Source organism: Haemorhous mexicanus, chromosome 3 (genome assembly GCF_027477595.1).
Source record: "Haemorhous mexicanus isolate bHaeMex1 chromosome 3, bHaeMex1.pri, whole genome shotgun sequence".
NCBI classification, from domain to species: Eukaryota; Metazoa; Chordata; class Aves; order Passeriformes; family Fringillidae; genus Haemorhous; species Haemorhous mexicanus.
In genome coordinates, this window is record NC_082343.1 from 81,078,140 (window position 1) to 81,102,864 (window position 24,725).

General features: G+C 36.1%; 1 protein-coding gene across 2 annotated transcripts in view; it reads left to right on the forward strand.

Moving 5' to 3' along the window:
• The window catches only part of RNGTT (RNA guanylyltransferase and 5'-phosphatase), a 170,772-nt gene that overhangs the window by 9,392 nt on the left and 136,655 nt on the right, over positions 1-24,725 (forward strand). For both annotated transcript variants that reach the window (XM_059842477.1, XM_059842478.1), the window contains exons 3-8: positions 2,069-2,172; positions 2,308-2,396; positions 7,094-7,169; positions 10,352-10,601; positions 16,280-16,389; positions 17,157-17,258. In XM_059842477.1, the coding sequence (XP_059698460.1) occupies positions 2,069-2,172; positions 2,308-2,396; positions 7,094-7,169; positions 10,352-10,601; positions 16,280-16,389; positions 17,157-17,258 (731 nt within the window). The remainder of the gene's footprint in view (positions 1-2,068; positions 2,173-2,307; positions 2,397-7,093; positions 7,170-10,351; positions 10,602-16,279; positions 16,390-17,156; positions 17,259-24,725) is intronic.

Genomic DNA, 24,725 nt, shown 5'->3' on the forward strand with positions numbered 1-24,725 from the left:
GCATAAGACATTAATAGCTGGAGATAACTGGAATGTGAGGAAGTGAGGGGAAGGCTTTTATTTAGTCCCAGTGGTACTGGTGTTTTTTTTGGCATGGATTTTTTTAAAATCATAGTTGTATCGTTTGATATATTATATAATCCCCCTGTTCTTCTTAAAAAATTCTTATATAAATTTCTTATGCTTTGCACTCTCTAAAGTGTAATGTGTTATGTGCAGTCAATCCCATGGATTCAGAATGCAAATAATTAGGCTTTCTGTAAAGCAGGAAAACTGCTTTCAGGTCTTACATGCTCTATATGCTATAAATGTTTTTATAGCTTTGGATAAATTACACTCGATGGCCTATTTGCTGTACTGCTCCATGAAATGTGTGAGGAACAGCGTCACTTTGTATGAGCTTCACTTTTATATGATTGAAATTATGTGTAATGATGGCAAAAGAATAGCAAGTGAGAAGTCCTACAGGCCTGAATTAAATAGTCTTGGAGACATTTGCAAAATGCTGTAGGGAATGGAGGGGGAGGATAGTAATAATTGAATTAATTGCCTTTGTATAATTTCTACAGAATTAATCACTGTCTAGGATACTGTCAGTCTCCATGCTTAGCAGCTTGATTGACACTTTAGATTTGAAGTTTGAGGTGGTGTAATATTGTTTTCAGTTGGACCCCCTTGTGAGGTGGTTTATATTTCTGCAAAACACAGTAATAAGAGTAAATAAAGTATTCTGAATACAATATGCAAAGTTGACAATGAGAAATTCAGAACTGATCTGGCTATTACTTTAGATGTTTTGATGCTGTTGGCATAACATCATGATGCTTTTTAATATTTATTCAATAAAAGTAATATGAAAGTATATAAGTATTACAAACGTATATCATCAGAAGTTTGAATATCTTGGAGAGCTATCTGTAGATAATTGGAAATTTTCCTTTAGGGGTCCACTAAACAACATATTCATGTGAAATAGCTGTTTCTGAACTGTATTCTAGTTATAATGGGATTTTACCTTTTCTGAATTGTGTGGAAATGGTGTGTTACTTCCTAATTCTTCCAACTGAGCTGCTAAATTATTGCCAGTCTATTGGTCCTACCTGAAAGCATGACATTGAGTTTTTTTGTCCAAAAGTAATTGCTTGCACTTACAAGACAGGAAACCAGAAATACTTTGCTCAGGTGTGTTAGTGAGCTGTTTTTGCCCATTGGAACAAGGATCAGTAAAGATATACTTTGATATGCTGTATGTTTTGTGCCACCCAGTGGAATTTCTGCTTTCCATCCTTCTTAAAAATGTAATGACTTCCACAAGGCTCCTCAAAAGACCTATTTTCCAGCTGTAAAAACAAACACTAAAAAAATAAGTTGATGCACAAGGTAACACATTAGGGTAGAGTGGGCAAGGCATCCTGGATTCAGGAAGGCCGTAACATCTGAGTGGTTGACCCTGCCACCTTAGCTGCTGACAGCATGTTTCATCTGAAGTTGTTTTGCATTTTAGCTTTAAATAAGATGTTTTTAAGAATTTAATTAATTTGATTAATTTTTAAATTTGAAAATGTGTTCATTCTTTTGCACTCTAATAGGTAAATTAAGATGAGTTATTTTTTCTGGGAGCATACTTATATGTAAGTCTCAGTAGTTAATGTTTCTTACTGTACTTTTACTGTGCCAGTGTTTATTATTGCTCTGCTTTGCATAAGAGCACTTGATTCCATCACGTTTGTCTTTTTAGCATGTTAAAGTAATTCTTTACCAGCTTTTCCTGCTGTTAGCAGAATTTTCTTATTTAGAATCATTGGTTGGAGCAAAGTGAAGTGTTTGAATTGATGACTAGTGCTAATTTAGACACCAGCTTTCACAAAGAAATGCAGATGTCTGTAATGGTAGTAAAATACAGATTTTACAAAAAAAATGCAATATTTAATGCTTTTTAAACTTAAAATTCAGCCTGTGATTGCTTTTAATTATTATGGTTTTAGACATTTAGTATTTATGCACAGCTATTTGAACCACATATGAAAAAATTGTATTTGGTGGTTTTTTTGTTGTTGTTGTTTTTTAGGTTAAAATGGGTTTGCTGGTAGACTTGACCAACACCACTAGATTCTATGACAGAAATGATATAGAGAAGGAGGGAATTAAATATATAAAGCTCCAATGTAAAGGGTAAGTTGTGTGCACTTTTTAATTATTTCTTTGGCTTTTAATTTGGAAGATCACACTGAAGAAATTAATTTTTTTTTTTCTCTTTTTGCCTTTCCCCCAGGAGTCTCCTAATCCATGTGTTCTTGTGTTTTTCAGTCATGGGGAGTGCCCTACACCTGAGAATACAGAAACATTTATCCGTGTATGCGAACACTTCAGTGATAAGAATCCTTCAGAGCTTATAGGTACAACTTATATCCATCTTGTGCCCATCATTAGTTTTTATTCTTAGTGTGTTTTACATTTACTTGTAACTGCAGTCTCTTATTCTTAGAAGTCTGAGCAAAGGAATTTCCTCAGGACAGTGTTTAAGCATATATAAATTTGGTTGCTTCTACTGCAAAACTAATATGTTTCTTTTTTTTTTTTTTAATAGAAAGTAGTATGTTTCTGCATCCATCAGTTTGATTAAACTGTTGACTTAATGCAGAAAATTACACAGGCCCAAGAGCTGTCTAGAAATACATGATACTTGCACTGTGGTTTTGTAACTTCTACTGATTTAAATGCAAGTTATGTATTTGGTGGTCTGGTTTACTTGAAGTCATATTTGGTAACTGGATTATCAGAGATTCTTTAGCAAGTCTCACAAAACTGGTAGTAGATACTAGGCTAAGTTTTTCTTCTGTGGTATACAGTCTTGCAGTGAATATTTGAATGTTTTAAGCATACTTTTCTTTTATTCAGAGAGAAATAAGTTCTGAGTTTATTTTGCATCCCTTCTAGTTTTAGTTAAAACAATTTTACTCTGATTTTTGTCAATCATATTAATGTTCATCTCTATCTGCAAACTATCAGAGACAAGAAATTACTTTGCAGGTGAGTTTCCGAGTCAGAATGGGTGTCATCCTTAATCCTCTTGGATGGTAATTTTGCAGCCTTCTTGAATCTGAGTGGCTGTGCAACTTAGGAGTACATGGAACAGTTGTTTGTGCAGGTATCATTGCTAAGAGCTTGGTAAACTAAGCTGGTATGTTCAAGCAGTTTAAGATTCATCCAGATACTTGGTATGATAGGTGAAGTTATTGGATGGGACCTATGGAAATCAGCTACTCAGTTACCCTTCTTTAGAGCAGGGCCAGCTAAAGCAGCTTCCTCCAGACTATGCCCATTTGGCTTTTGACCAGCCTCTAAGCTTGGAGGGTCCACAACTTTTTCTGGCAGCCTCTTTCAGTCTTCGTTCTTACAATACACAGGTGTTTTTTTCTCATGTTGAAACAGAATTTATTGTATTCAATTTGTAGCCATTTCTTCTTGTTCTGTTGCAGGATGCAATACCACTGAGAATTTTTTTTGAGTGCTTGAGAGATTTAATTTGGTCACACATTTTTACACCTAGTTTTCTTTTAGATGCTTGCTTACTTCTTTATTGCACAGAGAATGCAGTTTAATTTGAGATTCTTGTGGTTTAACTCCAGCCAGCAGCCAAACCCCACACAGCTGGTCCCTCACTTCTCCACTGGTGGGGCTGGGGAGAGAAGTGGAAGGGTAAAAGTAGAGAACTCATGAGTTGAGATAAAGACAGTTCCACAGGGAATGCAGAAGCCATGCACACTAGCAAAGCAAGGAATGAATTCACTGTTTCCCATCCCCAGGAGAGCAGGACCCCATCACACCTAGCAGTGACTTGGGAAGACAAATGCCATCACGAATGTCCCCCATTCCTCTTCCTTCCTCCCACTCTATGCACTGAATGTTTTATGGTACGGAGAATCCCTTTGGGCAGTTTGGGTCAACTGTTCCGGCTGTGTCTCCTCCCAGCTTCTCAGGCACCCCTAACTTCCTCCCCAGCCTGGCACCATGAAAAGCAGAAAAGGCCTTGGCTCTGTGCTCAGCAATAACAAAAACATCTCTATATTGTCAACCCTGTGTTCAGCACAAATCCAAAACACAGCCCCACACCAGCCACTGTGAAGAAAATTAAGAATCTGCTTCAGTTGAAACCAGGACAGAGATCTCTATGTTCTCCTCTGACTGGTAACACAGCTACATGGTTTAAAAGATGAGGAAAAGCTAAATGGGAGTGAGTGGTACCAGTCACCAACAGCATTTCAAAACTTATGCCAGAAGCAAGACATTTTTAATGACTGATCCCATTCGCTTTTCTTTTAGAAATTCCTCATTTTCAGTCTCCTCTTGCAGTTCTTTCACTTGGTCCTCCAATATTCTAGAACATGAAATAGTGGTTATGGTCAGCAATTTATAAAGTGCATGGATAGCATGGTGATATCCTATAAGAAGCAGACCCATTTAGTTGATATTTCAATTTATAAAATGCCATTTTTAGTGTTGAGTCACTAACTTTTTGACTTTGATGAATTGTGGAATGTTTTTCCATTATTTAGACATTTCACCTCTTTAGGGGAAAATAGTCAATTAGAGCCAAGGAGAAAGTGGTATGTTGACTAAACTTTTGAAGAACATGTATTTTAGTCTTTCATAGTGAAAGAGAAATGCTGGAGTTTTCCATTTCCCTTTTGTGAATTACTGAAATTTGAGATTTTGGGCACTTGTTTCTTCTTACAGGGCATCAGAGGGACTGGTGTGGAGGATGCTTATCAAAAGTGAAAGAGGTCTACCGCAGTGATAGTACTGGACCCTGTGTGATCTTTCTCTTCTAAGCCATATGGTCTCTTTCTCTTCTAAGCTGAGATGCTTCTTGCCTTTGTCACTTGTTTAAAATTATTGACTTAACCTTCTTGGCAGCTGTAGCAGCTGCAGGACTGGTGGTAGCAAATGTGTGCAATTTTGTTCTCAGTGTCACGATTAGATATGAAAAGGGACTAAAATGTGAATATTAAGTGTTCAAAATTTTCAATTCATTTAGAAAAATATAGGAAGGAAATTTTATTTTTGCAGCATGAAGGACAGGATTATACCTGCCAACCTTAAGGATGTGACATACAAAAATTTTGCTTCAGCAGAAAACAAAGGAGAAATTATTGTTAGGAATAAATTATATAAGGAAGCTAAAATTAATTTAATTTGATGCAAGTTACACAGTTTTCAGTATTTTTAAATGGTTAGCAATGATGAATCCAAAAAATTCATTATATTTTTTACCTTGCTTTCTCAAGAAAGGAACCTTGGTGGGGCAGGCACAAAACCTGATCCTGTTACAGTTAATACATACTTTTTTTTACCCACTGAAAGTTGGTTTGGTTTTTTTTTCATCAGACTACTTTTTGTAGGTACTTTGGTTCTCCAGTTGAAAAAGTTCTACTCCTCAGTGTAGAGGAGCGTAAAAAAAAAGATAGATATTCACATTTTGTTTGAATAGGCGTCAAGTGAATTGTTACTAAGCTTGTTTTACTGGCTGTGGTAGAGAAATGAGCAAATTAATTAAAACTTAAGTGGCTTGCTTCATGCCGTTGTGTTCCAGGTCTTGCACTTTGGGTCACAACAACCCCAGCTAATGCTGCAGGCTTGGGGAAGAGCAGCTGGAAGGCTGGCTGATAGAGAAGGACTTGGGTGTGCTGGAGTGCTGACCGTGAGGCATCAGTGTGCCCAGGTGGCCAAGAAAGCCAGTGTCCAGTAGGATTAGGAAGTGATTGTTCCCCGGTACTTGGCTCTTGTACTCAGGCAGTGACATTCTGGAGTGTGTCCAGAGAAGGTCAACAGAGCTGGTGAAGGGTCTGGAGCACAAGTCTTACTAGGAGTGGCTGAGGGATCTGGGATTGTTTAGCCTCATGAAAAGGAGACTCAGGGGTGACCTCATCACCCTCTACAACTGCTTGAAAGGAGGTTGTGGTCAGGTGGGGATCAGTGGATTTCCCCAGGCAGCCAGTGACAGGACAAGAGGAAATGATCTTAAGTTACGCAGGGAGGTTTAGGACATTAGAAAAAAATTCTTCACCAAAAGGTGAAGTTGTCAAGCGCAAGAACAAACTGCACAGGGAAGTGGTTGGATCCCCATCCCTGGAGGTATTTAAAAGCTGTGTAGATGTGGCACTTAGGGACATGGCTTAGTGGTGGACTTGGCAGTGCTGGGTTAATGGTTTCAATGGATTCGATGTACTTAAGAGCCTTTTTCCAACTTAAACAATTCTATGATTCTATGGTAACAACTGAAAAATTTTAAGAATAATTGCTCTTGATGGTAGTGGAAACTTTAATGATATTTTTAATTTTAAATTAAGTAGAAGGAAGAGGCAACATATTGCTTGAATTCTTCATGACATTTTTAATAGCACAAGTTTTCAGGCTGGTCTGCTTATCACTAGATGGTGCTGTTGCCTTGAGAGAAAAAAAAAATGCAATGCATTTGACAGTGTATCCCTCCTTTCACTGGGGGATGAGTTCAGTGAAACAGAAGCTGAAGACTTAATCCTTTTTTTCACATTGAAAAGATAAGTAATTCAAGATGATTATACTGTTGTATAGTTTTCTTCTTGTACATTCTTATTTTTCCAAAATTTATAAGTCTGGTCTTAGCATGGTTATAGTGAATTTAAGATAGAATTATGGTCTATTGGCACCCCTTTCAATTTTGAGGTAAGGTAATATGAATATGATTTGTTTGCCTGATGGTATGAAAAAAAAAAAGCTCCATTAATGAATTTGATTATATTGCCTTCTGACAAGCATTTGAGCAGATCTGTGAATCTTATCTGTATTAGCCATATTTCAATCACATTAAGTTAGTGCTCTTGATTGTGATGAAGTGTCCTATACCCTTGCTGCTGCTAATTTGCAGAAAGAATGTAATACACTGCCTTTCAGGCTTATGTGCCTTATGTGGTCTGTACTGCTGTGATGGGAAGGGAGATAACCTTTTAATGTTACAGATGAAGGTGGAAGGATCAAAACCCACACTTTTGATACTAACTATGTTTGTTAAAACCACTTGTAAGTGATTATGTCCTTTTCTTGTCTTTTTTAGGTGTCCATTGTACACATGGTTTCAATAGAACTGGATTTTTGATCTGTGCCTTTTTGGTCGAGAAGATGGACTGGAGGTAACTTTGTATGTTAGTTCCTGGGTTTTGTGGAATGTGGCCAAAGGGTTCTTCAGTATGTTTCACTCATTGTCCTGTCAGCTGTGCTAATGTATTCACTATTCCTTGTTTTATAGCTGCCTAAGAATCTTGAGTAAACAGCCCATATTAACATTTTTTGTATCATCCCTTGGTAGCTTAGTCTGTTGCCGTCAAGAATTCCAGGTCTGGTAGGTCAAAAGTCAGCTGTACCTGCTGTGTATGGGCCTTTAGCAGTGTATGTATCATATTGTGTCTTTTTCCCATGACATGTCCCACATTTTAAGTAAGAATGTAGAGTTCAGAGATTCCTGAAAGATTATTTCCCATACATTTTCATCTTTTTCATGTAGGTGTGGATGTAGGTTTTAGGGCTTTTTTGAGATCTGAAGATATTAACTAGAACAACAACAGAGTAGCATACATACTTCTGAAGGATTGGGGGCAAAAAAAGTCCTTATTTCCAGCGTGTTTTTTGAGTAAAGTCTACAGCATGCTTCTATACAGACTCATCCATTTTTTCCATCTTTTAAAAACGTTGGTACTGGGATACAGAGTAATTATCTTTTTTATATAACATTAGTTTTAAAAGAAACCCCAAACCCAAACAATGTCTGTACCATTCTATTGGAAATAACTTTTCTATAGCTTTTGTTCTGTGGTATTTATAAAACACTATTTCCTTCTTGACAGAGTCCTGTGAAAGTCATGTTTCTTGACAAGCCAGTTAAACATTCTGCTATTTCTTATGTGTAGTCCTTTAAGTGAAGAAAATTCTCCTCCTGTTGCAGGATTTTCTTGTGACTGGACATACAGTTATTATGCTTCGCATACATGTGCAAGCTATTTGCAAAGAACTAGGTCATTGCTGTGTGTTAGTAAACCTAGAACAAAGATATTGGAGTAACAGAGATGGAAAACCATTAGTAATGGGTGGTTGAATCTTTGTAGGATCCTAGGTGTGTGTAGGAAGTAGACACAGACACAAATGGCTTTATAGCATGATTCTTGTTGTTCCTATGAATTAGAAAATTTGTATGCTTTTAATCAGACAATATTAAAGTGGCATGCAATTATTAGACTTAGAATTAATCGTTTGTTCTGATGATCCTTTGTTCTGAAGAGGAAAGGCACTTGAATCTCTTTGAATCTCCTACTTTTATGCCGCCTATCTGTTTTCAAACCTTGGTGGGAAAAGTCTTAAAACTCAACGGCCGTGTCTTTTTTTTTTCCTTTGGGTATTTAATTGTATCAAGTTTGTTCATCTCTGTCAGATTATTTTAATACAACATCCAGATGTCCCCTGGTAGGAAAAAGTGTCCACAGCGAAGGAAACAATTTTGGCAAGCTGCTGGTTAATGCTGAGCATTGTATTGAGATAAATCTAATTTGGTGCATCATTCTTTAAAACAAGGCACTGTTTCTTGCTAATGAGGAAATAAGATCTTCCTGATGGAAAAATCCATCCGTATTCATTCCTTAAGCGTATGATGTAGGAGTGTTGCTGCTGTATTGTGTACAGTGGGATATATTTATAGTTAGTTTAGAGAAAGGCCTGAAAGCTCTTCAGCTTTCTGACTGGTAAAGTCAGAAACCTTATTTGATTCTCTTTTCAACAACTCATTTTTCCCAAAGACCGCTGTGTTTCTAGAACCTGGAAATTTTTTTTTTTTTCAGCTAGGGTTCTGTATTTGAGATCTGTGCTACCTCTTTTGGCTTCCATTGCCATCTATTCCAGAAGATTATAGAGTTCTTCTAATATCATCAGAAAAAGATTTGAGCATTTTTCAGACCCCATAAATTTTTGTTTGTTTTGTCCTTTCAGTGGCATTCATTACAGAAGATGTGAAACAATTTAAGGGAGATAGCAAAGTAAAAAATGTCTTGTGAGAAAGAATTAGGAGTCTTAGAAAACAGAATGGGGAAGAAAGGTCTTTCTAAGTAACTCAGACTCTTAAACTGTCATTTTTGAAGTGATACCATGTGGTAGTGTCACTCTGGAGAACATCATGTTTTCTCCTCTTACAAAGATCAGAGGAGTGAATCAACCTTTCTGGTAGTTAGACACTATTTCTGTCTATTCTGGAAAATTTACCTCTTGAAGTTCTCAGGCTCCATTCCATACTATACAGATCAGACAAAAAGAAAAAAGGATTTTGAATTAAATATCTGAGGGAAAAAAAAAAAGTAACAGGGTGTAATATGTGCTTTTGTTCCACTTTTAAGACATGTTCTTCTCAAGAAGCCTAACAGGGACATCTCTCTATTTTTGTGGTTTCTCCTTTTCCTATATAGTAAGATTTAAAATGTTGATTCTTGGAGCCTTACTGCTCTTCATAGCCCTGATAAATGGAAGACAGAATTATATCCAATGTTTTTAGTTAAACATTTTCATAGGATCTATGAAAATGGTGACAATAAAACCCTTGTGTTGTGTTCACTGTTGTATGTTTTGGAGAGTTTTCCCCTTGGCTGGTAAAGATGCATGACTGTTAGTTTTGATTTCTAATTTCTTTGTGGTCCAGCTTCCAGTTTATTTGAGCGAGATTAAGTATTAGGTGCATAGTAAAAGGCTACTGAACCAAGTCCTTTTATGAGAAACTTCTGGAAAGAGAAGTAATTTAAAAAGATTAGGGTGGTTTTTCTCAGTATAATGGCAAAACCTCTAATGACAGGAAAGACAATTCTTAGTGGAGAAGAATGTAACCATATTTGAATTTAAACATTTGCATTTTTCTTCATTAAGTTTGTTGATATGTTTCTTTGGTCTTCTTTTGTGTTCATGCAGTCCTCTGGTATTTACCTGCATGTCACCCACTGCTTCTCTGTAACAATGAAAAAAGTTTTATCTGTGATAAAAGAGTGATCAGCAGACCACTAGGAGCCCAAATAAGGACTCAAAGCAGTTGCAGTTACTTGAGAACATTTGCAGTGCCCACAAAGTTATACAGAATCTTGTGCAAGAGCAACTGCTACCAGGCTGCTACCTAGACTTTCAAATATAATGAATGTTTTTGCAATTGCCACTTCAGAATTTGTATTGATTCTTAGTCCCAATAATTCTTATGTTTGGTAAAGCATGCATGACTAAGACATGTAAATTAAGCATCCAGAGTGATGATTTTCTTTTTTCTTTTTTCTCTTTTTTTTTTTTTTTTTGACAGTATTGAGGCTGCTGTGGCTACTTTTGCTCAGGCCAGACCTCCAGGTATTTATAAAGGTGACTATTTGAAGGAACTGTTTCGTCGATATGGGGATGAAGATGATGCACCAGCACCACCAGAGCTTCCAGAATGGTGCTTTGATGAAGATGAAGAGGAGGATGATGATAATGGTAAAACTGGAGGCCCAGAATCAGAACCTGGATCATCAAGCTCTTCCTTTGGCAAGAGGAGAAAAGAACGCCTAAAACTGGTAATTTTGACTTGGAATTTAATATTTGAATTGCTAAACATAATTTCATAACCTCATACCCATCACTTACCTCATTGTACATGTTATACAAGTGTCACTGCTCTTGCAGATGGGGACTGGGAGCATTGTCTGTAACTGAAAAAAGTGGCAGATACCTTGTAAACTTTTTGTATTTCCTATGTGAACTGTGAACTTTCATATTCAACACCTCCAATATTCCAGTTGTAAAAATGACTTAAAAATTTTCGAATATAACAATTTTTTGAGATAGTAAAGTGCTTTTTAATTATTTAGTCTGTCTTTGGAGATGAAATGTTATTAGAGTTGGATGGAAACAGCTCTTGTTTTTTGTAGTCATGTGGATGAAATTCAGAATTTTTAAAATTCAGTCCTCATTTTGGTAAATACTTTTTCTTTGGGGAATTTTGTAGGATTGAAAATTGGATTAGCAAAAAGCAATATGAGTTTAAAAAACTCAAGGCAGCTTTGAGATCATAATATGTTCAAAGCTGTTTTAGCTTTGTAAGAAATGCAGCTGATCACTTACTGTGATTTCTGACATACATCTGCATTATTCTTCTGAAATGAGTTACTGTAGTTACCATGATATGGAACTAATACTCAAGTACAAAGAAGATATGTATCATCTGAAAACTAATGACTCAGTTCTCTTCAAATTCCTGACTTGCTTTTTTATTTGCAAATAAAGTAGGCTAGACTATTGCTGAATTCAATAATAGTTTTGGTTTTTTTTCATAATAGTGAATTATTTTACTTGTATGCTGAGGTGTGTTTGTTTGTGAAGACTAGGAAATCCTCATATTTAAATAGGCTGCAAAAAAGCATTTTGTTGTTACTGCAGCTGGTCAACAAGGTTTACAAGTGGAGTATGGAAAATGTTAACCTGACAGGAATACAAAATCCAGTCTAAAGAAGCAAGATGAACTTTGAAAACTATCCCTCATCTGGAATAAAAAAATCTCCCACAATGTAAAGACATAGTGGAAGTATATTCACGGGATATCACCACTTCCTCCATTAGCCTTGCCATAAAATATTGATGTCTAAATATTTTGGGGCGGGGGGTGGGGCTGGAACATAAAAGATTTTTGATGTGCCTTCTGATGCATTAGGAACTGAGGTGTTAGGATGAATTACAATGACAGCCTCTTTTCATCAAGTATAAAACTCAGCTGGTCTATTTAACGGGAATGATATTGGCTTCCCAGGCTTTTTCTTGTCTGCCACCATAGTTTTGTTGAAAGCTGGAAGCTAAATTATACGAATAAGCATATTAATAACTAAAAGTTAATTATGAGTTAGATAATTTGTGAAAGAGTCATCTAGTTAATATGCATATTCGTATAATTCAGTTTTGCAGCTCGGAAGGAACATTCTTTGACATGAAGAGGAGGAACGGGCAGAATTCTTTACCATGGTTCTTGGCTGGCAGATGGGACTGCTTCTTAACTCAGTAGAGATGGATATTTGTGATTCCTTGTAAATATGCGGTCTACAGGGGGAGTGAGTATCAGGTAAATACCTCTTGCTTAGATATTCTTATTTTACTGTCTAAAGGGCTACATTTTCAGTATTATGTTGGTTTCCTGCAGCAGATGTTTCCACCTTTATAATTCATCTCTTTCCTAAAAGCCTAGGGGTAGACAGTATAAAACTAGAGGAAGCTGTAGTGATAGCAGTGTTCTGAATTTTTCTCATTTTGACCCAAATCCTTGTGGAGACAGAAGAAAAGTTTGGTAGTAGAGGAGGAGACAGCTCCTAGGCATCTTGCTAGGATAATGAATAGTCAGAAACAACTGCTAGCTAGCCTGTGAAATGAAGTTAATATGCTGTCCATTTCAGAAAGTCTGATGTGAGAAGCTTTACTGCAGCATTTTCCATTAAAACTTCCATATTTTGATGTCAAAAAGTCTTGACAGCCTTTCTTTCCTACACTACTACAGAATCATTAGAACATAAAGCCATTACAGTTTCCTTTGTCATCACCTGAAGGAAGTTGACAGGTACCAGGAAATCTGCTTGTTGCAGTCTGAGTTGCCACACAGGAAATCCAAACAAGTTTTGACTTTGCCAGTGCATGCAGTATTGATTGTAGCATCAAAACAATATTATTAACTGTCACTTAGAATCTCACTTCAGGAAAAAAATATTTCATTTGCAAATCAGACAAAAAGTTGTAATTCTGAGCCAGAACCTACAAACTTTCCTGGGTCAAATGGAACTTTTACTGTTTGTTAAGGAATGTTGTCTCTTTTAGTCCCAAGTAAGTTGCATTTTATGGGGTGTGAGATGCAGTGCTTCTGAAATGAGTGGTGACATCTTAATCAATCTGGAAGAGATGGTGACTGTTAATGATATAATTCATGATTTTGAGTGCAGGTGTCTTGTGGTCATCTGTGAGATAGAAGGAAGCAATTAAACTGATTTGATGTAATTAGGATAATATTTATTAGTTAACTATCACAGTGCAATTATTCTAAATATTAGTGACTTGGGGTTTTTCTGCCTAACCAACTCTCTTTTGCAAAGTTTAACCCTTGCACTTATTGTTCTGCCTGTGGGCATCTTGAAGGACATGGGAAAAATACTATTTTTTTATTTGGGAGCACCATTTTATGTGCTTGAATATGGGTATCATTTCCTTCTCCATGTTAAATGCTTATTAGCTCACATTTTCCTTATAGTCTATTTTTTTTGTACTACTGACCTTTCCTGTTATTCTTTGTATTCTGTCATGTTGACTCATGTTTTCCTAATGCTGTGGTGCCTGTAATTGAATGCAAGCCTCTGGTTGAGGCCATCCTAGTAAGGCTTAATAGGGAAAAATTAATTTCACATGTCTTAAGGCTAATACTTCTGTTTATATATCTCAACATAATTGCTTTTCACAAGGCAGAACAGTACTAATTCAGCTTTTGGTCTCTTGCTGCTTCCATGTATTTTTCTCTAATTATCTACCAGTGTGTGTTTGTATAATTTCTTATCCGTTATTAAGTCTAGACCTTTGTTTATGCACAGTGTTATTTCCAGCCCATTTTTAAAATGAAGGATAACACTGAATCTTAAACTACCATCCCAGTCTATATCCCTGTTAATAAAGTCAGAGATGTCACAAAAATAAGAATGCTAGGAAGTTTAGTGGAAATAAATTGATTATCTTATGCCTAAACCAGACCCTGCAGATTCCTCCATTTTGTTCGAGAAACACTAACTCCTCTGAACCTGGTTTTGAAACAGGTTTATGGAAGTTACATCTAGCCCATGTTTTCTGAGTTCCTCTGTGAGGACAAGATAAGCAAACAAAAGGCAAACCAAGGCAAATGCATGCAATGCAAATTCTGTGAAGCCTGTTTCATTATGAAAACCAAGTTTTTAGTGGAACACCTTTGCTACTGAGGGACAGTATGATTTTGTTTTCTTTTTTGCTTGTACATGCCAAGAGGTATTTACTGTGATTTGGTCCTGTGTTTCTAGGTATTAAATCTAAGCGGGAAAGTGTAACTCTGTCTCTCACTTCCTTCATTTTAGCAGATATCTCTTCCTGACATGTTTTGGAATGTTACTTGTCTTCTGGGAGGCAATCTCTGAGCATATTGGCATGCAGTCAAGTCTGAGTAGCTGAAGACAGCTCTCACTGAGGCCTGGTGATAGCCACTAGGGTCAGGAAGGTGTGTGTTTGGGGCTGTTCCCACTCACCGACCCCCCAGATGGTGTTTAGGATATGAACCAACACAGGATGATCCACATTGCCACTTCTCCTTCAGATGAAGTGATGGGTGGAGAAATTCATAGCAAGTGGGGCAAGGTTGATTAGCACAGATGGTGTGAAGGTTGTGCACAGTGTAGATACCAGTGCATGTAGTTTCCTTGGATCTTTTAGCACTTATAACTCTTGGTTTAGTATCAGTGCTGAGGAGTCGATGTGCTCCTGGTGATCTGAGTTCTCTGGAGTCTCTGCACCATGGTCATCAGTGTCCTGTTTCCAAAGGCATTGGTAGCTGAACAGTAGGGTAAAAACTGCATGGGTGTGGCTCAGTTTTAGCACCTTATCCAAGGAATGTCCTCATGAAACCTGAAGTGCTAAGTTAGCCAAGCATGAATACCCAAGTGACTCACATTGTTTTCATAGTGCTGTGCCTTAGTGATTATACTTGAAGCAGATAATCTGCAAGAAACACTTTCAAGTACAAATTTTGTGTTTATTACTTTTTCTTTTCTGAAAAATCTTACCCGTTCCCTGCCTGTTAATTCAATCTTAGCAGTCGTACTGGCATTCCACTCTGCCAGTATTCACAGAAGCAAGGCAGAACCATCTTCCTTTGTTTCCTGGTGCTCTTCACCACTGATCAGAATGCAGACAATGTGCTGGCCAGGCACGAGTAGCTGTCTGCCTCTCTCGCCCACTCCCCTGCGTTCTGTTGCACCGGCTGGTGCCCATGTAAATTGTATGGGGTGAGTGACACACAGAAAGCCTGTGGGGCTCAAGGTAGTTAAGGTTATGAACCAGTGTATTTCTTTAGGATGTTCTGTTCTCAGAATATGATTTGGTGATGTGACTGAACCAATCTTAACTAACTGCAGGTTGTACTGAAAAGTGTGGTCCTGCTTTTCCCTGCTTTTCCGTTTGCTTCCTTTGTGCTGTCACTAGTACTGAGTTATCCTATGGTGAGCTAGTTTTAGGATACTGTTTTGGCAGAAAATTATTACCAATTTATGATTTTTTTTTGCCAAATTAGTTCCTAGACTTGCTCAGGTGTATAACAGATGAGTGGCACAGCATATGGAAATGCAGAGGAGAAAAATACTACTCCTTTCATCAGTGGTATGCAGCTGAATTTGTTAAAGCTAGTTTCAAGTGTTTTAGAGAACAGATGTGAGATACTCGTATCTTCACATTCAGGGTTCAACAGGTGAATGAATAGTCATGGTTTGATCTTCTTCGTGTGCATTGAAAATTTATTTGAGATTCTGTTGAATTAAGTCTGGTAGGTTTGAGATCTCCATAGAAATCTTTAATTTTGTAGTTTTCTAGACTTGGTGGCTTTCATGTGTTCTGTTATGCAAGATTTGTTTTTATTCCTCTTGGCATCAAACTTTTTGGAGAATGTACAAGTTATTTTAGAGTTTTATTTCCAGATTGGTTTTTTTGATCTCTACATAGGCTTTTCTGGGGCTTTCAGGATAGCAGCTCCACTCTAACCTGGTTTAGATTGAGACAAAATTATAAAAATATATTTACACAAATATTTTGTTACAAATCTTCTGTTTATATTTTCTCTTCTGTTAAGTTTGTCCTAGGTCAATGTTCTTGAGAGTGTTAGCTAAATAGTGTAAGCATCTAGGTACTAGCTATCCCTTCCTTTTGCCTTATCCCTATTGCCTTTTTTAAATTATATTTTTTTTTGTCATAAATACCTCTGTCATAAATACCTCATAAATACCTTTGTCGTAAATTTTTCTTGGGTTTATAATATGGCTCACCTGTAAGTTTCCTGGCAAAGCTCAGCTAATGTGTCTTGACATTTGGGGGTAAATCCTTAAGGAATGTTTAAGCTAGTATTGCTCTAGAGGATTGGGAAAACAGTCTTAATCTTGTGTTGACATATTCTAATTTGATTTTATGAGGGTTTGAATACTAAAATTTTTTTTTTTTTTAGGGTGCAATTTTCTTGGAAGGAATAACAGTTAAATGTGTGACCCAGGTGACAACACAACCAAAATTAGGAGGAATACAGCAAAAATGTCAGCAGTTCTGTGGATGGGAAGGGTATGAGAATATTTAGAATTTACTTATTTATGCTATCTAGAAATAAGTGTTGTATTTTGCAGAATGAAACTGGTCATTGTGAAAATGAGGAAAAAGGTGACCATGGATTGTTTATTAAAAAAAAGCCTCAAACACACTTGGCAGTGAAGGTCTTGCACTGTTCTATGAAATGGAATGATCAATTTTTGATGTTAAGAAACAAGATTCTAGAATTACTTTTCCATTGAGATAATAAAATGTTGTTGTTCAAATTCCAGATGTAGCCTAGTCCAGCTTTAGAAATGTGTAAAGCTTAGTTCTTTCTCAAGCAGTAGATTTATTTATACCATTGCTATTACGCTTAAATATGGAGGTATAATATTCATTTTTATAGCCAACTTGGATTTTTATCCAATGCTAATGAAAATGTTGGTTTTAGTGTCTATGATTCTGGACTTTTCCATGACAAAGTTGGTGATCCACGCTGCTTCCTAACTTGTCGAAGCTTATCGTGCCTGTAATTTTTAATTTAAATATCTCTTTCTGCAAAGCTAAAACTTTGAAGTTCCACATAATTTAGTGTTTTGTCATAAGCAAATAACTTTGTTCTTATGAGATAGGCTTTTGGCTTCTATTGCAAAATACTTTATTGGAGAAGATGTTCTAACTCAGAGTTAACCTTGCAGCAAGTCTGGTGCGAGGTGTGACTTGAGCCTGATGTGAAAAATGTATTTACTTGTGTGACTATTTATTGCAGAACCATTAATAAACATGGTTCTTTTTATTAGGACTGGATTCCCTGGAGCACAGCCTGTTTCCATGGACAAGCAAAATATTAAATTTTTGGAGCAGAAACCATACAAAGTTAGCTGGAAAGCAGACGGCACCCGGTAAGTTCATTTTAAATGAAAAAGCAAAACACAGTAAATTCGGTAGACAGTTTGTATTTTCTCAGGAAAGTGAATTTGCTTGTACAAAGGACAAAGCACAGCAACAAAACTGACTCCAGAGATTAATTTTTATTCTGTCTTGGTACCCAACATTTGCTGAAATTTGTGGCCAAGTTTCTTTCTAGCAGCTGTTTTACACACTGACTGTTAAAAGTCAGGTATCCTTATTCTCCACAGCCCTTGTCCCTCTGTCAGCCAAGACTTGCCACCAAGGTCTTAGATTGATCTTACATAACAGTGAGAGTTTGCTAAGGTGAGGACTTTATTTATAAGCAAAATTAAAAATTCTAACTGATCCTTCAGAAGCTGGGTAGTATCAGAAATTTTGTAGGGGTCTTTTTTTAAATTCATCCTGTGATCCTTTGTTCAAAACATGTAGTTCATGTTAGCTAAAGACTCAATTATTTTATCTTCCCTCACCAGTTCACTTACATTCATTGCAGGGGTGCCTTTTGTTTAAAAACAAACTACAACCTAATTGGACTTATTGGACGTATTCTAAAGTTTTTCCTGAGTTCTTTATTTTGCTAGGTTTGTTATCTTTAATAATAGAATATCCTAGATAATGAAAATCCTGGAGAATAGGATGTCTTAAGAGAATTGCCAAGTGGCTCCACATGGAGTCAGTCAGGATTCAGCACAATTCAGCCAGAACTGAGCTGTCTTGTATAAAAAAAACCCCAGACCTTTCAAGTGTCTCTCCTCTGTGGAGTTTGTGTTTCAAGGATTAATTAGCTTGGGCTGAGCATGGTGTGAGAAGTCAAAGTAAGCTTGCAGTCAGTATGGAGTCCAAGCATTAAGAAATGGATGGGAATAATTGGTTTACTAACACTGGCTGTATGCACAAGCGCTTGGATATTGCAGTGCAGGTGCTCTCAGGGTGGGAAGTTACAGCAATGGGGTATTGGGAGGTAGAGGCATGTTCTCAGAGCAGTAGAGGGCATAGGGCATTCCAGAGCTGCTGACCCTGAACAAATGAAGTCAGCCAGCTTAAACTGACCTGAAGAGTCTTTGTCATATCCTGTGTTAGTAATTTGGAAAATTGATGTCTTAATGTAATTTTCTCATTTTCTTACTCAAATGTGTGGATGGGATGCCTATGTTCTGAGTACTAAAGTAATTATATAGAACATAGTGGTGTACCTGGAAGATTGCATTTTGTGAAAGAAATTGCAGAGCACGTGTAATTTCTTGTTGAAATTTTCAGTATTTTGAACATTATATCATCTGTTTTTAGCTTTATAGTTGTGGGAAAACAGAATGGAGGAAAAACAAAATGAAGGAACTAAATAGCTCTTTTAATTTTTTCAAAACATAAATAGATTATGAAGGTACACAGACTGATAGGTATATTCAGAGAAGAAAATGGATCTACAGAGATCCAGTGTTAATGAAATTCACCTTAAGTAATATGAAAGAGAGATTAAAGATGAAAACCTGAGCTATTATTTGGACATTTAGGCACTTGGCATGATGTGTATCCTAAACAACAATGAAAAATTACAATCATTTTTACATTGGACATTCTTCTAATTATTTAGTTGTTCTCCAGTGATCCAGACTCCATATGCAATTAAACAGATTTTCATTAGTTATTCTGAATGCTTGTGTTGACAGGCATGACCTTCTTGAATTTAATATTAAGACATCAGTTAGTGGAGACCCATTTATGGATCCCCTGCTTCCATTATCTGGAGATGGAACCCCTGTCATCAAATATCTCTGAAAAAGTGGTTTAGATGCATCAGTCTAGACCTTGCCTATTAGAATATTATTAGGCTTGCATGCATTTTTTCTATTGTTGCTTAGTTCGCTCTCTTTGCTTAAAAAGCATTGCTCTTTTGTCGACCTTGTTGGACTTTAAAAAAGCAGATACATAACTAATAACTTTCTGTTGTACTTTCTTACTGAAATAAAACAGTTTCATTTTAGTTAAAATAGCAACATTTGTTCAACTTAGCCAAACTTCTTAAATGTCACTATTTGTTAACTATCTGTATTTGATTTCTTCAGCAGTAGTTTAGAGGTTTAGTTTAAACCTCTAGTTTTAGTCTTAGAGGTTTCATGACTGAAGCATTTTTTGTACATTCTTGTAACTGATATTCAGTGTCAGCAACTTCACTATGTACTTTTACTTTTCTTCAAAAGTGTTTGCTAATTCTAGATTCCAAATGGAGCTGAACCTCTCGTCCTCTATTTTAAGAGTTGTTGGTTTTGGTTTTTTTGGTTTTTTTTTCTTCCCCTTTCCCCATTGTTTGGGATTTTTTCCCAGTGGTAGAACTGTGCATGTCTTTTTGGTTTCTTAGTATTGTTGTATTTTTCAACCCATAATTTTATAAAAAGATAAAGTATTTCCCTAAATAAAAGGACATTATTTCTCAAATAATGTTGTCTAACAATGTGAAATTGATTAGATAAATAATTTGATAGTGATTCTATAAAATATCTTGTGGGATTTACTGGAGTAGTTAGTATCTTACATATTTTTGTGAGTGTGTGAGCTTGGTTTGGGTAAAACTCATCCTCCTTCTTTTTCTTGGAGTTTTGAGTTCAAAATCTTTTGACTTAGCCTTGCTTAGCCTATCTGTTGTGGTTTGAAGAGTTTGAGCCTTCACTGTGGTCTTGCTTTTTCTGTGCCTGGTTTCCAGGGCTCTTGGTGCATAAGTATTAGCAGGGCACACCTCCTGGTTCTGCTCCAGCATTCCTTCTGGAGTATGTTTGTCCCAAAGGGAGAAAAACATGGTGTGAACAAATACTTCTTCCCTCATGTTTGTAAATGCCAAGGTATAAAGATGTGTATATTTGTATCTTAGGTTTAGAGAAATGAACTTGAAATTAAAAGATTTGTGAAGCTTATTTAGCATTGGCCCTCTTTGTTGAAATATTTCCTTTGTACCAGCTACTTGGTTGTATGTAAATGCTGTATGCAAACTCATGCTGTTTTGAAGAAAACTACTTCTAAAATCATATTGCTTTAAATTATTATTATTTAAATGAAAGTCACTGAGTTCGGCAGCTATTCTGACTGCTTTGGTGTAAATTCTCAGTATTTATTGGAACAGTAGTCAAACTATTGGTGTCTTAAATAATTTTAATGATAATCTATTCATAAGCCAAAGGGCAAATTTCCCACTAGTAAAATAATTCCTTTTGGCTTTGTTGAGATGAAATATATGTTGTATGTTAACAGTAGCTACAAAGTAGATACGTCTTTACAAATGCATCCAGTTTTGCAGCACCCTGTTCTAAAATAGTAGTTACTGTCTGAGTTAGGTAATTTTAACAGCATGTTCAAGGCATTGCTGGTTGTCTCTGCATTATCAGCTTTGTACTGTAAAATGATTAGCCCAGGTGGGTAATGGCTTGTTGTATCCCTTCATATGGATCTCATTAATACTGTTTGTAGCAGATGCTAGTTCTAATGAGTGGAGCTGACTGTTCAGGCTGGGTGAAGTAATGAGGCACCAGTTCTGAAGGAAAGACTGCCACCACAAAGAATAATAAAAAGCTTAAAAATGGCTGTGGAATAATTCAAATCAATACAATCAAACAGGACTTGGTTTTACAGTGGTAAAATGTGACCTGCACTAAATGGATTCCATTAAGGGGAGTAAGTTATTTTCCTACATTTCTGTGAGTAGCTTTTTTATTTTTCACATCTGTACACATACAGTTTAAGTGAAAAATAATAAATATGATCATAATACTGTGGCTGTTCAATTATGTTAAGACAGCGATTTAAAAAAATGCAGAACAGGTAGTTCTTGCCAAAGGCTGTTAAATTTGAAAAATGTTCATGCAAATTTGATGGCTTGAAGATATAAAAATGTGAATAAGTAGATGCAGAATAAAACAGCTCTTTGAGAATTACTGCTAATTGTCTAATGTGTTTGTAACAAAATAGGTACATCTGTGAAGTTGTTTTTTCTTTCATGATTAGCAAATTACATTTACATTAAAAGAAAGGCCTGTTGCCTAAGTAATTAACTTTTTGTTGTAATCCTAATACAAAATAAAAATAGTAAATGTGCGCTTAATTGTATGATAAAACTGATGGGCATTTTTTGATTGTTTATTAATCAAATAAGTTTGATTTATCTTGAATGTGTCAATCAATAAATCAATATATCTATATCTAGAGAATATAATTATTTTGATTTAGTTACTATATTATCAAACTTGTGATAGCTTCCTAGTTTTTCTTTTGGTTAAGCTTTTTGTAGAAATTGAAGATTTTTTTTGGGGGCAGTTGCAGCCTTTTCAGAAACATATTTGTGACCCTTACTTGAAGGAAATCTACTCAATATATTTTAAGATAACTTTTCTGTAAATGTCCTGAAAACAAGGTTGAAGTTTCTCTTTGATTTCCATGGCTCAATAATTTTTCTTTCCCTACTCTTTGATCCTTTACATGATGAGATGAAGCTTATATGCATAACTGTGAAATTTGTGAAATTGCAAATTCCTAATTTAAGAAGTTATCCAAAAGTCATTTGGTCTGGAGTAAATTGTGAAAAAATAATCACTGCTAAGGAACAACTCTTAAAAAAAAAAAGGAGAAAATTGAGAAACAAATGTTTGTTTGTTTTAGACATTACCAGGTAAAAGGTATTAGCCCAAAATTAGGTGGCAAGGAAGCAAAATGGTTGTCTGTCAGTAAAGGCTTTAAGAAAAGATACTTGAATGGGTTCATGGAAAAACTATTATCCCCCAGAGAGAGGAGAAAAAGTTGAGATAATAATGAGAATGAAGGAGGACAGAGAAGATTGGAGAGTAGTACTAATCCAATTAAATCCCAAATCTATACACTTGAGAACTCATTATTAAGAACAAGAGACCAGATTGTCATGAAAGCAGATGTGGAGTATCCTGGGTTTGCAATGGAAAGCTTAGCTCCTGGGAGCAAAGATATTAATGTGGAGCTGAACTTGAAGGAGGCTATTGGAAATGAGAAAGAAGCCATAGATGAATTTTCAGATTGTACAAATTAAATGACCAGATTCTCATGGATTGTAATTTTCTTCCTAGTAGTGGAAAGTTCCTGAAATAGAGGTTTGCAAAATTAATAGAGCATTCTTCCCTAATTTAGAGGAGGGGGACAAAAATCTCAAAATGTTGAGATTTTCAGCCATCTTCAGAAATGGTGTTAGCAGGGAAGTTAAGGGCTGTTAATCACAGCAAAGCATTTATGAGTAAAATAATGTTTCTCAAGGTACAAATAATGTCTCGCTGGGCTTCTTGCCTTCTGACCCAGGTAGCTACTGAGAAAGTGAACTATTATAAATTTTATTTTGAGTGTCTTGTCATTGAGTCAGGGTTAGGATTAATACATGTTTGTGGTCTTGGAGTAGGGAAAGAAATGTTGGCCTAATCATAGGATAGGGTGAAGAACCCACACAAGAATCATCTGGCTGCTTTTAAACCACACCTTCCTTTTTCTTCTTCCTCTCCCCACTTATCTTAAGAAATAGACCTAAGTATTAATCAGTTTTGCACCATTAGCTGGTATTCCTTTCTCTGTGGCTGTGACACGTTTCAGTGGTGGGAAATTTTAAAGGATGGAAATATTCCACAGTTGGGCATGTGCTGAATAGACTTTTCAGGACCAAATGGATTTTTTATAGGACTGACAGATTTTGTGAATGACTGGGCTTAACCCAAGTTTTTTGATTCCAAGTTAAATGAGCTTGATTCAATTGTGTTTATATAACTATTGGCAATGGGCAAAACCTCAACTGGTAATTACACATCACTTGTGTGTGTAGGATAGCCATTCTTCAGACATTTGTTTTATTTTCATTGAATGTCTCAAAGAAGTAGTTGTAAGGGTTTTTCTATTATTATTTGTATGAAATTGTCAAAATGGGGTGACACTTGAAGGAGAGATTTGACACCTTACTTTAAAAAAAACTTACTTTAAAGATTAAAGTGACTGTTCTTAGTCCAGTCTTCCAATTTCCACACTAGTTTTTATAAGTTTTTACAAGTTTTCAAGGTCATGGGAAAAAAAATGCAGTTTTTGTTTACATGCCATTGTCCTTTGTGGTTCTTCTTCATAATTATTTTAACAATTCTTTAGGGGAAAACGAGCTCACTCGTTTTAAACTAGTTCTGTACATCTGCCTCTGTAGATGGAAGAATTTTGGTTGAGAATGAGGCTGCAATCCATGTGGAATTTATTTCACTGACTTTACTTGGAATAATATATCTAAATGGAAATAGTATATATTTTGTCTGGAAACTAAAGTTGTGAAAGTTATTGAAATGGTTGCAGTAAAGCTTTTACTCCCTTCCAGTCAAGATTAAAAGCTCTGAATAAATAGCTGCTGTAAAATGCAGTGGTAGTAGTTGTTAGGAACCTGCAGTTTAACTTTGAAGCGTGTAATGATAACATAATGTCAGAAGCTTCTGCAAAAGTATATAAAGATCACATAAATGGTTCAGAATGAAAATGTATAAAGTGCCTTTCTAATGATGGCTAAAAGGAGCAATTCATAGGTGTTAAGCACTCTACTGCATTCCTCTTAATTTTCTAAAAAGCAAATGCCTAATTCATGGTTTTATTTTCTGCATTTGGGTAGGAGAGGAAGAGGAGATGTGATGGGGAGGCAGGAATGGTATATTCTGACATTAGAGAGTTGGAGATTCAGGAGCTGTGAGTTGTTGCTCACTCTGCATCTTAATAATTGTCCTGTACAGTTGTATTGGCCGGTAAATTTAGGATTATAAGACTAATACTTGCCTGTTTTGTAAAGCATTAGAACCCATAAATATTGTATGGTTGCTTGAATTTTCATTTGAGAGTGTAAAAATCAAACTTGTAAATTGAGTTTGGATTAAAGGCACTTCTGGTTTATTTGGCATGTTACTAGTCTATAGGTAGAGCTATTCTAGCTCAGGGCAAGGAAGGTCTAGTACAAGATGGCCTCATTATCTCCTCCTCTTGCCATGTTGTCCTTTTCCCCCCTTTGCCCTACTGTACAGGCAATGAGGGCATGTTTAGGCTTTTGCTAGCAGACTTTGACAGCAGAAAAGGAGCTGTCAGATTTTCATAGCTGGACTTGTGGGTATTTTCAGATATCTCATTCATTTTGTTTAACTATTAATTTTGAACCAGGAGAGGTCTCTTTTGATTGGGAGACTGTAAGACAAACGAGGCAGCATAGAGTGTCATAAACTGTTGGACTAATATATGGAACAATTGGATATAAAAATATGTCTGGTTTTGTGTTTGTTTTTTTTTGGGGGGGTGCTGGTGATAGTGTATTTATGTATTTATTACTAAGGCACATCTGTATCACTTCGTTGCTTCTTCATCTCCTGAAATATTCCTTTTACAGTCATTGAGTCAATGCAGAGGGATGAATAAATAGGTATGACAGAGTCCACCCATTATCCCTCATGTGG